The sequence below is a fragment of the Carettochelys insculpta genome, chromosome 24, assembly GCF_033958435.1.
Source record: "Carettochelys insculpta isolate YL-2023 chromosome 24, ASM3395843v1, whole genome shotgun sequence".
Lineage (NCBI taxonomy): Eukaryota > Metazoa > Chordata > Testudines > Carettochelyidae > Carettochelys > Carettochelys insculpta.
Window position 1 is genome coordinate 1,258,949 of NC_134160.1, and position 13,418 is coordinate 1,272,366.

General features: G+C 51.1%; 1 protein-coding gene across 1 annotated transcript in view; it reads left to right on the forward strand.

The window, feature by feature from the left end:
* The window catches only part of EPHA10 (EPH receptor A10), a 101,600-nt gene extending 98,486 nt beyond the window's left edge, over nt 1–3,114 (forward strand). Inside the window, exons 15-17 of the mRNA XM_074976546.1 lie at nt 869–1,062; nt 2,072–2,236; nt 3,000–3,114. Of these exons, the coding sequence (XP_074832647.1) occupies nt 869–1,062; nt 2,072–2,236; nt 3,000–3,114 (474 nt within the window). The remainder of the gene's footprint in view (nt 1–868; nt 1,063–2,071; nt 2,237–2,999) is intronic.
* Nucleotides 3,115–13,418: the final 10,304 nt, after the last annotated feature.

Consider the following 13,418-nt stretch of genomic DNA (forward strand, 5'->3'; position numbering starts at 1 on the left):
CGTTTTGGGCATAAAAAAGCAGAGTTCTGCAACGGCCGTGCCTACACTAGGCAAAAACTTCAAAATAGCCATGCAAATGGCCATTTCAAAGTTTACTAATGAAGTGCTGAAATACATATTCAGCACCTCATTAGAATGCCGGCAGCCACGGCACTTCGAAGTTGCCGGGGTCCTTTCGAAAAGGAGCCCCGTCTGGACAAGCTGCGTCAATTTCAAAGTCCCCTTATTCCTATGAGCAGATAGGAATAAGGGGACTTTGAAGTTGCCGGGGTCCTTTAGAAAAGGAGCCCCGTCTGGACGAGCCACGTCAATTTCAAAGTGCTGTGGCCGCTGGCATTCTAATGAGGTGCTGAATATGTATTTCAGCACTTCATTAGTAAACTTCGAAATGGCCATTTGCATGGCTATTTCGAAGTATTTGGCTAGTGTAGACATGGCCAACATGTTTAAAAGCAGTTGTGTTTTGGGTTAAACAAGACATTTTCTTCAGCCCAAAACAAAATTTTCATTTACTTTTTTGACTTTAACCCTTTAACAATTTTTAATGATATTGAAAGAAATTTTGAAACATTTTTTATCAATTCATTTTAACATTTTTGAATCAAAATGTTTTGATTTTTTTCTTGTCTTTTTTTCTTTCCCAAAACCAACATTTTGGCAATTTCAGCACAAATTCACCAAGTAATCCAATTGCCCTGAATTGTTAGTTTTTGGTGAGAGAAGTCTCTCCTGAAGAATTTTGCGCTGCTCTCTAAAAGCAACAGGAATGTTTCACTCCAGTGGCTGTGGCAGACAGGGACTGCTGGGCTGCTTTCCTCTGCCTCCTTTTTACCACTCTTTTGTCTGCTTGCCCTGTGTGGGATTTCAGGTGATAAAGGCCATTGAGGAAGGGTTCCGCCTGCCTCCCCCAATGAACTGCCAGCCCCGACTTCACCAGCTCATGCTGGATTGCTGGCAGAAGGATCGGAACGAGAGGCCCACGTTCTCACACATCCATGATATCTTAAGCAAGATGCTTCAAAGCCCGGAGCTGCTGATGTGTGCCCCCTCCATTTGCACCAGGTGAAAATCTGCCCCATATATCCAATCTCTCTCTCTCTCTAGTGCAGAAGCATTCCCCTTCCTCAGGAACCCTTGACCACGAGCCTGGGGCTCAACTGAGTTACACCAAAGCAAAGCCAGAGCCACAGCACCTAAATTGTTGTAGTCATTCCCAGGTGTGCCATGCTCTGACTGAGATCAGGGTCAGACCCTCTGAGTCCAGTGTGCTGTGGGGAATCGGGACTGCTGGACTCCTCCAAATTGACAGAGCGCTGCCTGGAGCTTGGTGGGCTGACACCAGGAAAATGAGCCTGCCAAGGCTACGCTGCACTGGGACACCTGCCACTGGCTGGGGCCAATGACTCATAGAGCCACACGTGGACACCAAAGTGGCAGCCACATCTGCAGCAGTGAGCCAGGGCTGTCCACACCCACATCTGTGGAAGCGGAGGTCTGTGGCTGTCCATGGGTTTGGGGGCTCTATTGCCTCGGGCTGCTTAGTTGTGGTGTGGACATTTGGGGGTGAGGCTGCTGCCCAAGCTCTGGGATGGCTCCCACCTTGCAGGGTCCTAGAGCTAGGCCCAGCCCAAACCTGAACAGCTGCACAGTCATGCGGGAACATTTTAAAGAGTGGGGGGCTGAAATCCAGCCCTCTTATCCCTGTCACACCCCCACCCCAGCTGAGGCTGGCACCAAAGCCATGGCATGCAGGGCAGCAGTTGGGACCTCGGCACTAAGCTGCTGCATCCCCCACGCCTCTAATTCGTGTACCTATGCATCTGCAGGGCAGTTACACAGCCTCTTAGCCCAAGCCAAATAGCACTGGCCCAGTGCTCTTCCCTTCTCCACAGTGCTCAGCGTAGGGTCTGGCATTAAATTTCCATGTGTGTTACCTAAATTGTTCCCCAAAAATTTGCATGGGCCAAGCTCAGTTTCAGGCCTGCTAGAGAGAGAGCTGCCAGAATCAGTCTGGTCGGAACTCCCTTGGATGTGGTCTAAGTGCATGCATGCATCCTGTGTGAGTTGGCAGGCCTCACAAAGCAGCCGTCCCTCTGGCCGAACGCACTTTCTCAGCCTTCCCGTCTTTCAACTCCGTGGGCGAGTGGCTGCAAGCCATAGAGATGGGACGCTACAAAGATAACTTCGCCGCTGCAGGGTACTGCTACCTGGAATCTGTGGCAAGGATGACGGCCCAGTAAGTGAAGTATCCTAGAAATAAACTGAGAGACTAGGTGCAGCTTAGGGAAGCTGGCTCTGAAATATGAGGCAGTCACTCTTGCATGTTAGGCAGCGAGAGGGATGCAGGAGATGTCCACCCCCAACCCAAGGAGAACCCCTCCAGGAGAGGTTGGAGGTGTGTGCGTGTGCGCGCGCGCGCCTCCACGAGAAGTTGGAGCGGAGGGGTGGGTGGGGGTGTGTGTGTGTGTGTCCTGTGTTTAACCTGGTTAGATTTTAAAGCTGGAAAACAGGGGAGCAGTTATAGTGTGGCTGGTAAGCTCCTGCCCCAGCACAGCTCAGGAAACCTTACCTGGAGCTTATAAAGCTGCAAATAACCAACGATCCCATTCCCAGAGAAGGCAGGTAACACAGCCCCCACGTGTGCTCCTGGTTGCAAGGGGACCCTTCTGCTCCCTTTGGGGTTGCTGTCTCATGTCCCGACTCCTCTCATGCATCCATCCTTCTCTTGCCTCCAGGGATGTTGCAGTATGGTGGGACCACCTCCAGAGTCTGCAGGCATCCCTGGTCACTGCCCCCGCCCACCCCTGAGCTGCTGTCTCTTGGCTGGGATGCCATGTGTGAACTGCTCCAAGGAGAATTGCTAGGGGCTTTGTGGCCACAAGAGCTGCAACCTTGAATTAATAGCTGCCTTGTAGTCCAAAATCTGTCTCCACTGCTTGCTGGGGGCTTCCGAGCTGGGAGGCTGCTCATTCACCTCTGCCGTGCGGCTTGTTTTCCAGAGATGTCCTGAGTCTGGGAATCACCTCAGTGGAACATCAGAAAACCATCCTGAGCGGGATCCAGACCCTGCGAGCCCAGGTGATACAGATGCACGGTCGAGGTGTGCAGGTCTGAACCCACCAGAAACGGCCACATTCAGAGCACAGATGGAAACGCTCCCGGGACAGTGGTGTGGAAGGGCCAAGAGCTGGCCTTAAGCTGGACCAAATCTCTGAGACTTTCCCGTGCGCAGCGGTGTGAGTGGAGGCAGGTCATGCGGGACTGTTGCAAGCACGGCACACCAGAGTAGCAAGGAGTGGCCTTTCCTCTCCCGAAGTTCTCCAAACAGCAGCTTTAGTGCAATGTTCTTGGGTGGGGGGGTGGTGCTGGGTTTCCCCAGCCATGTTGTGTAGGAGGTGTCTCACTATAACATTGCTCTGTTACATGGTACCTAGGTTAACAGGGTGAACTGAACACTTGTGCACTGGGTTTAAACTGGATTTGGCAGTGGTTTAGAACTTAGTGCTCTGGTAAATCCAGGGTTATTTTTTTATACAAGCTGATGTGTTTTACTGACCCCAGGAGTATCTTCTGCTTTCTAGAGCCCAGAGTGTTCCCATAGCCCCACTGGGGAAGGTAAGCTGGCCCATCCGTTCTAGAGATCTGAATTCCCTTTTCCCTGCCGCAGGCTATTCCATTTAAGAGTTATCTCCTTCTGTCACACAAAGTGTGAAGAGTAACTAAGTCAAACTGATGTGGCATGGAAAAGGCCCCAAACGGCATCTGAAACGGGACCGATAAAAGTAGAGTCAGTCTGGAGATGAGAAGTAGGAGGGGCAGCTGTCCTCCTTCAGCTGGACTCTGTCATACCTGTTCCTGGGGCATGCCCATGGCCACCATAAGAACAACTCTAGTTACAGGTGCATAGCCTCCATTTCTTCCCATGGACTAGCTTGCCCAGCAAACCTCCTAAGACCATCCTTTGCAGCAGGAATAGAAGTGGTTTGCCAGAATTGATCTGTTCACTCATAGCAGCGTACTGATGTTTCGTGCCGTGGTTTGGTACCACTAGCTCAGACCAAGGAGGTGCTTCCCAAAGCTTGTGCTGGGGCATGAGAAGCACAGCACTGTAGGGCTACGTGCGCTGTTTGGAATGAGAATGCTCTGCGCTGCCTGGGATATGGTTTGATTAGCCACAGTCCGGTTCTCAAGTGGAGGTAGTTTCAGTGGTGGAAGGAAATGCTGGACAAATGGTAGAACCGGGTCTCAGAACTGAGTCAGTGAGCCAATGGGATCATGACATCCTGACCAGGCTGGATCAGCACCTTGCTGTGTTGCAAATAAGAGGCCATGTCCTGTATTCCTTGCACACCAAGACTGACCATGGTCCTCAGGCATGGATCAGCCCCTGCATCACAAATGGCATGTGCTGAACTGTGCAAGTTTCCTTTAGTTAGTTAGATAATTAAATGGGGTTTGGCAGCCTGGATTCAGTTGACTGCAGAGTTTCGTAGGCCTTTGCTTGTCATCTGTAAGTATTACAAGTGAATTATTAATGATGAAAGACAAAGATTTACAGAGGGAATTAATGCAGTGGAAAGTGTTCAGTGCACAGTTAGAAATCATCTGTTTGCGTTGGGATTCAGGTGTGCCTACTCAACTGCACCATAGTGATAGAAGACTCAATTGAATTTAAATCCAGGCCCTTAACTCCTCCTGGTCCCTTGATCAGTGTTTCTTAAACTTTTTGAGAGCACAGAACACCAAACCATTTTTATGTGGAACACCAATTAAAATTTTCTTCAAAAATAATTTTGCAGGCCAAAAAATAAAGGTTATCAAGCCAAACAAGCAAGCAAATGGCAATATCTACAGCAAAAACAAAAAGAAATAGTTCAATCAGGTATCATAGCAATGAAGAAGTAACACTGAATCTGGTTTTAGTAACAGAAAATATCGACCATCCGTGTATTTTTCCAAACACTGGTGGCACACCTGCATGTTGTGGTGTTCAGGGAACTCCAGTGTTCCGTGGAATGTAGTTTAAGAAGCACGGCCTTAGACTGATGCCACAGTATTCACCACCATAAACAACCCCCGAACCCCCATCCCCCTGCATGGGCACCCTCCTTCCTGCTGTCGTAGAGCTGGTGAAACCAAGGCTGTGCTGTTGTCATTTCTCTCCCTGATGCGGTGGCATTGGGGCTCTAACTCAATGCAAAGGAGAGCTTCTGAATTGCCCACCCTGACTAACATTCTGTTCTGGCTCAGTGCTGGGGTGTGCTCTGGAGTATCAGAGGCCCACGGCTTGTTGGCAGGGTTTTGTTGTATTCAGGCCTGTATGGGGTTTATTGCCTGCTCAGAGCAAATGGGACATTCTACTTCTGAGGGGCGTTTCCTTGGCTCTTCGTGCACGCCTTCTGAGAGGTGCAGAATGACGTGTGTACATTTCCTGACTCTGCTGACGTTATGTGGGATGTGGCTGGCTTTTCTTCTTTATTTTGTACAGCCCCCTTGCTGCAACAGGCCGGATTCACAGCTGTTCAGCTCCACAGGGAGAGGGTTGTATTGCACAGGGGAAAGATGTACAGGTAGGGTCATCATGTCACACCCTTAGGCCCCCAGGTGTCACTAAGCAGCTGGGTGTTTTAAATACAGCAGAGGTCCCAGCTAAAGCACTTTGCAATGTTCCTGCCCACATGGAAGCTTTCAGGCAATGTCACAGCAAACCATCGCAAACTCTCCTGTCAAAGGATCCTGCAGCTCAGCCTGCATGAACTGGCCATAGAGAAATTGCCTCCTTTCTTCGCAGGTTTCTAAGACAAGTTTAAGCAATTCCTGATCATAATGGGGAGGGAGAGTGTGGGCAGCAGAGTGTGAATTGTGTGCAAAGCAGAAGATGAGCCATATTGTCCTGCGGAGAACTGGACCCGTCACAGAGCATGTCAAAATCCACATGCCTTTCAGCACACCTGTCCTTGGGGGAATTCTCCTGGAGGTAAACAAATGCTCTTCTCTTGCCCTTCTTCCCTTGGGGGAAAAAACCCTGTGGCACCAGGTTAATTTTTAATGGAATGAATGTGTTCTCAGGGTTCACCTCTCTCCCGCCCGCTTTGTCAGCACCCTGTTCTTTCGTATCCAGACAAATAATAATTGTGAACTGAAACTTCCATTTGCTAGAAAGGCCAGACCCTAAGGGCCAAGTGCAATTTGTGTGCTCTTTGTTTACATTTTTATCTCTAGAGACAATGGACTCTAGCCCTCTAGGTAAGAAACTGAACCAACTTGACTCCTAATCATTCCACTGCATGGGAAACCCTCCCTTGAGTTTCCCGTGTCAGTAGCTTGTTAGCTGTGGCAGTTTCTAAGGGTCTTCTGCTCCTGCACTCTGAGTGGCCTGCAGAGAGGCTGAGGAGTAACTGTGTCCGGTTCTGGGCCCCACTCTTCGAGTGGGTGCTGAACAATTGGAAAGGGCCCAGAGTACAGCTCCGAGAAGGAAGTAAATTCTGAACAAGAGTCTGAAGGAGCTTCACCTATTTAGCATACAGAAAATGATGTTAACAGGTGATTTGTTCGTGATCCAAGAGTATCTGCCCAGGGAATAGGGACCTGAGGACTCTAACTGACAAAGGCTGGAAATTGAAATCCGCAGAGTTCAACATGGAAATGGATGGCAGGTGTGTTTAGCTGTGGCGCTAATCAGAAGAACAGACATGGTGAATTCTTCATCGCTTCCAGGAATTGCTGAGTGATTCTGGATTCCAAGCTGGGTTCTACAGAAGGCTGGACTAGGTGAGCAGAACATCATTAGCCTAGCAGAGAACAGTCTAATACAAGGCACCAGGTAGTGAAGCTGAGCTGATTAAGGAGGAACTAATTATGTCAGAGCCTTCCTAACCTGGCACTACGGCAGTGGTTGTGATGTGTGTGGCCTAGTTTCTTGTGAAGTGCTTGCAGCTGAAACATGCTCTGGAAGCACAAGGAGGGAGGAGACAGAGGTCCCAGCAGGGGTGTTGCAACTGTAGTGAGTGACATGGGCAGAAGCAGCAGCTGGCTAGGAGGAGACACCAGCCTGGCCTAGCAGCTCGTGCAATGAGGCAGCCACTGCAGGAAGGAAATAGTGTAATAGTCACAACTCATAAACTGTGTGCATGTACACACGTGTAAAGCTGTTAGTGTGGCAGTGGGGTAGCTGCCCTCTTATCCCTAGCTCCTTAAAGGACATCCTGTCTCATCAGCTGTGCCCGGAGGGGCAAGTCACAGCTCCATTGACTGCACCAGAGGGAGGATAATTTAGAGAAGCCAAAGCTCTGCTCTTGTGTTCTGAAACAGTGTTACGTCACTGCAAAAAATTCCCCTGAACAGGGACGATCCTGGCCAAGGTGTGTTCAGGGATTCAGGGCGTACAGATGTGACTAGTGGTTTCGTGTGACCAGTGGGCATATTTTGGGACATTTCCATGCAATGTAGTTGCTCAGATTCTAAATTAGTTGGTCACCTCACAACAACTGTGCAGTAGAGAGAACCAGCTCAGGATTAATAGAAGCCTTCTCCTCTGTGCTGGTTTGGTTCATTTCAGATCATGCAGACTGCACGCTTTGCCCAAATGCTCCAGTTCAGGATGAGACCATCTGAAAATTTCTTCTAGTGTTTCATTTATTGAATTAATCTTCCAAATTATCTTTGCAATTCTGGTGCTAATTGAAAACACCATTCTCTCCTGTGCTAGTCTGGCTCTACCTATTTCCAAAGGGAGTCTGGCTGTTTAATTACTTTGCTGACTTAATGCCTGTGAGGGGCTCAGGCTTGGTCCTTGGAAGGGGCTATTTTTAATATTGACTTCATCCCATTAGTAGCTAATCTTTAGGGATGTGTTCAATGCCTTATAATTACATTAATTAGCAGCACTATTTGTCGGCTGCTTGACCAAGGGAATTTATTTTCTTTCCCTTCCAACCTTTGACATAGTGAAAACTGGCTTCTCTCTTCTGTTAGTCCCAGGTAGACCCTGATCACTTGGGCTGTAATGAAGGTTTCATGCTCTGTACACCGTATTCTACCTTGTTTCCTTGGAGGCGTTGTTATAACCTGACGTGGTTAGAAGAGACTGAAGAATGATGATCAGCAGCAGGCTTTACTGCTGCTAATAAATGCAGTTACAACAGGATAAGACTGTAGACGTTAGTGCAGCTGACGCATGAGTGAATGGCACTGAGCATTCACTGGGTGGTAGAATCCACACCCAGGTAGGGCTGTGCTCTTCTCTCCCTTCTTCTCCTTTGCTTCACCAGCGGCAAAAGCCAGTCAGCCCGAACTGGAGTTCCCAAGTTGGCCCATTAACCAAAGGAGCCTCACTATAGCAAGCCCTGGGTCAGCACTTGCTGGTATGTCCAACAGGTCATGCTGCCGGGGTGGGTTTCCTTTACCCAGCCTCCCTGCAGAGCCTGTTTGCTCGTGCAGAGGTGCCCAACAAGGCACTGTTACCTGAGTCACTAGAAGTGACGCTGGAATCGTGTTTTTGATGTGAACAATTGGCTATGAGCAGCCAACATCCTCCCCCTGCCCCAAGAGGCTTAGCAGCAGCTGCTTCCTTGGTCCCTGAACTCCCCATGAGTTCTCTTTTAGGTGGTGGGAGGGTGTGGTTCCTCTGCCAGGGTTCCCACCAAGCTCCTGCAGGTGCCTGTGTGTCAGTCTGCTAAAAACGCTGTGCTGAAGGGCTCCCTTTGGACGATTGTGATTGGAACAAAAGCATGCAGCAGGCAGAGCTGCTCCGAGCATGCTGCTGATGCGGGTGATTGATTGCTATCAGCAGTGCTTAATTCTGTCAGCTTCCAAAGGATAAACTGGCTTCAGGCCTCCGGCTGGGGTCTCCCCAGGAGGCTGGCATTCTCACACTTTGGGTTTTCTTTGTGTCAGCGAGTCTGATGCTCTTTGGGCAAGGATTCTGTGTGTTCCTTGGCTGCCAGGGGCAGGGACAAGGGGTATCTCTCCAGAAGTGGGGGGCACAGACCAGAGCCTGGCATCCCTGGCTCCTGCCAGCTGTCTGGGCACTTTACTGGCTTCCTCAGACTCCTTGCTCTGCTCCTTGCTCCAGTAGCACAACTGCCACTAGCCAGAGAGCAGCACTTAAGGGCTTTTCTAGCATTCCGTGTGATCCCTAGCACTCAGCTGTTCTGCCAGGCACAAGGCAGCTTTCCTGCAGCTCTTTGGCTGTCCCAGTGGTGGAGCGTCTTTATAAAGATTCACTGTTGTCCAGCTCAGCCCCGCGTTAGCTGCGCTGGGAGCCTACGCGTGGCTAGGCTGCCCTCTGCCACCCGCATTCAGTGCTGTGCCAGTTGGAGCAGGTCTCCTCTCCTCTCTAATTGCCAAATCCTCTTATGACTCTGGTTTCCAGGCAGGCCAGCCCTGTCTTGAAGGACGTACCCGTGTGGGACGTGCCCTGCACAAGCTGGCCCTCATCTGACTGGGGCCTCTGGGCACAGGACCACACTTCCAAAGTGGGGCTGAGCACCGGGGCAGGCAGGCTGGGGTCTCCTCGCCAACGGATATTGCAGGAGGTTTAATGTAGGAAAACCAGCCTGCTTTTTGAAAGGGTTGGTCCCCAGAGACCCGAGAGGACAATTTGGAGTGAGGAGGCTCCACAGTGCTGAGGGGAAAAGCACTGGGTGGAAATTAGCTCTGCTGTTTGATTTATGTGGAGGCTGTGTGTTCAAACTGGCCAGGTAGTAAATACCAGCCCCATCCGCCAAAGCCAGAACTGGAATCACGTTGGTTCAGCTCATTAGGGTTTTTGATATTCATTAACCACATGTTCTATAGTGTAAATACATACTGAGAGAGTCTATTTTTATAAGTTTCAGAGGAACGTAATATAAGAACACCAGGGACACTGTTCATTTTGCTGTTTGAATTCTAGTCAGGCGTCTCCAGGGATCACCATTGTTTTGGAATAACAATAATGTAATTAATAAATCTCTATTGACATTTTGGTTAATTTTGTATGTACTGACTCATGTTTGCAGGGTGCAATAAAGAGATACTAAGTGAAACCCCGTGATAGCTGTGCCATGCCTTGTTTGTGAGGGTTGAGTTCAGGTGTTCCTGTGCAAGGCACCACTTAGCACACATGGCAATTATCAGCCAATTAGCAGTGTAAAGGCTGGCAAAGTGTGAAGTAATGTGTCAGTGGGTTACTGAACAGTGTGCTCCTGGAAAGGAGCCCCGGGCGCCTCCTGCTGAGGTGCTGGGTAAGGCACTGCCTAGCTCAGATGATACCTTTTGCCCTAGCATCTCTCTAGGTAAGGCCTTTGCCTCCGCAACCAGCCCTGGGCACTTGCTCTGGTGTAAGGCTGCCTTAAGCAGCAGATCCTGCAATGCTATTCCACAGAGCAGGTGACCTTGGAGCTATCAGCTGTGTCGTTCCTCACTGCCAATACAGATGCAAACTGTCTGTCTATGCACATTGCTACAGCATGGGGGAGAGAGAAAACCATGGTAGAGGTACTGTGCATAAAGCCGGTAATTGTTTTATTGAGTCAGTGAAAGCCATGTACTGCCAGCATGTTAAACGCAAGTGCAGCACAGAACCAGGCCTTGAGAGAGAACCAATTCAGAGGAACTCTTCATCAGCCCCTATTGCCTCTCTTAAGGTGCCTGAATATTAATGCCAATCTGCATAAACAAAAGCCCCTTTCAGCAGCCTGACAGGAACAACAGGGGCTGGAAGGAAGCTGAAGGGAAGCAAAAGTGGGTGAGTGCCTCTGTGCTCCTGCAGTCTACCATTTAATTGAGCCGGCCCCCACCAGGAGCCGCCTCAGCACAGCACACACAAATCATCAGAGGCTTTGGCAAGTCAAGGGGACATTGCACCTACCTCTCCTGCTGGGGGACAGGGCCACAGTTCCACTTAATCCCCCCATAGTTCTGCCGGGGTGAAGAGTAAAGTCACGTGCATACTTGTTTACAGGAGTAGGGGCCTGTGCACCTCTCTGGGTGAGATGCAGCCTCTCCGTCTGCTCTCCTCTGTGCCGAGCGACTCAAGCTGTACTCCTGCAGAAAGTGCAAGCCCGTGTGCAGATCTAGAATCTTTGCATAGGCCAGTGGTAACTCTGCTGGCTGCTTGCGCTCAGCTCTGGCCCATGTGGATGCAGCCTATGTAACACCTAGGGACCAGCATATGCAGCCCACACCATATCTAGATTGAGAACTGCTGTCCTAGGGGCTGCCCTCTTCAGGAGGGGGCAGGGTGGACCGGTGGGGCTGACCCTGGGTGCCAAGCACTCTGGCATGAGGTCCTGCAAACATGGACTGAAGAACTTAGTCATGCCTGCCCTGCACAAGTGGATGCCTTTAGGTCTCACTAATCACTGGGCGGGGATGTGCTTTTGCTGCCCCCAGTCTCTCCGAAGGCTGTTGCCAGCCATGCTGCAGATGCTGCCTTTGTCAATCAAGCTGTTAGTATCGGAGCTCTTGTCATACTGAGAAACAGCCTCTGCTGGCGGTCTGCAGTGGTGCCAGAGATAATGGAGCTCGTTAGCGGCTGCCTTCTTGCGTGGGAGGGAGAGGTCAGCCTGAAAGGCGAGGTTAGCAGGGGCAGCACTGGGGCTAATGGGAGAAAATTGTTCAGGTGATGACCCAACCTGCCCTCTGCTGAGCAATGCAAACCAGTGCCTGCCCTTTGCCCTCCCAAGGAGCAGCCTAAGCCCTGTGCGTCCCCTGTGGCCCTGGGACCAGCAGTTTACATCCACTGGGCTGTGTGTGCCTAGTGGGTCTGCTCTCCCAGCGGTGGGCAGGTGAATGATTCATGGTCCCACCTTGCACCAGATGGTGCAATGACTGTCGGAAAGTGGGAGCCCTTCATCATTGTGTTTGTCCACGCTCGGCACCAAACCCTGGGGACTGGTCCTGAGAGCGGTAAGGCTGGATGTGTTACTCCAGGAGGTGTCCATGCTGCACAACATGGCCTGTGATCCAGAGGCCTCACCTGTCCAGTGCTCTGGGTCCTCCTGCTGCAATGTAGTGGAGCGGGAACCGTGCCCTGCCTGCCTGGCCCCCTGCTGGCATTGGGCTGAAATGCACTCAGTGTGTTGATTGTTTTGAAAATTGCTGTGCCTCATGGCTGGCTGGGGCAAGGCAAGTGAGTGAAGTTTGCCATTGTTTGAGGCAGGAATGCCCAGCAGAATGGGGCATCGTCAGTGAAACAAACTGGAAATGCAGATGAGCAAAGCAGCAGATTGGACAGGAGCAGAGTGTGTCAGGCACTGTGGCCCCCCCTGCTCACAACATCCTCCCGGGGAGCCGTGGGCTCCAGTTCCCAGGCAGCAGTCAAGGAGCTACCTGCGATGGCTGGAGCACGAGCCCTGGCTTCACGGCCTCCCTCGGGGCTAAGCCTTGGTGCTGTGATGAGGTTTCACACAGAGACTCTCTTAACCCATGAGCTGGAGGTCAGCTGCCCTGCCTGCCACAGGCCAGCTTGTTAATTGCCAGTTACAGCAGACAGGGACAGGTGCCAGTGTCTGAACTTGCTCAGCCTGGCCCCACGACCGGCTTCTGACCCCTGTGTGCCGGGTTAGTACAACACCTGTAATGAGCTGTGGGCAAGGAGACAGGTGAGGCGTATTTCCCCCACCATGTCCAGCAGCAAACCATGAGTCTGCTCAGCTCAAGAAGAAGAGTAATTGGCTGGAATGCTAGCACCGCGCAGGCAGATGCACCAAGCTTCAATGAATGGCCCATGTGCTTTCTAGACCATGCCAAGAGGCTGGAGGAGGAGGTCTCTCTCGCTTGGAGTGGGCTGTGCCACAGGCGCAGCAACGGGGGTCTGGCAGTAAGGAGTACGAATGAAATAGACACTTGGAGCAAATGCTGGAAAATCCTTTCTTGCAAGCAAGTGGCTCAGCGGTGGAAGGATAAGTTCCAGCCTGAAGAGCGATTGGGGCCTGGGCTGGGATTCTGGTGAGGTGGTTCAAGTCTCAGTGCCACAGACATAGTCTGACCTCGGGCAAGTCCCTTAATTGCTCTGTGCCTCAGTTTCCCCTGCTAAATCTGATGCACCAGCTCCTCAAGTGCACGCTGCAGGTTTGTGCAGAGGCAGTCGCCAGACTGTGCTGGATTCATGGCCACACACATCAGCTTGACTAAATTGATTCCTGGTGTCCAGCAGAGGGCCAGAGCCTCAGCTAGGGAAACTGCCAGGGCTGTACTGACACTGGAGGAGCTGCACCAGTCTGCAGGGGTGGAGGAACGGGCACGTTGGTTGTGGGGACAGGCTGGGCTTTGGGATTTCAGTTCCCACAGATGGAATTCAAGTGTTGCGTGGGGTGGGGGAGCCCAGAGGCCCCCTCCTGAGCTCCAGGCCCCACAGTGGTGGGAGGCCCACACCAGGTAAAGGCTGGGAGGAGAAGGGACTTGCCAAGAACATGGTACATTGTAAGCACGTG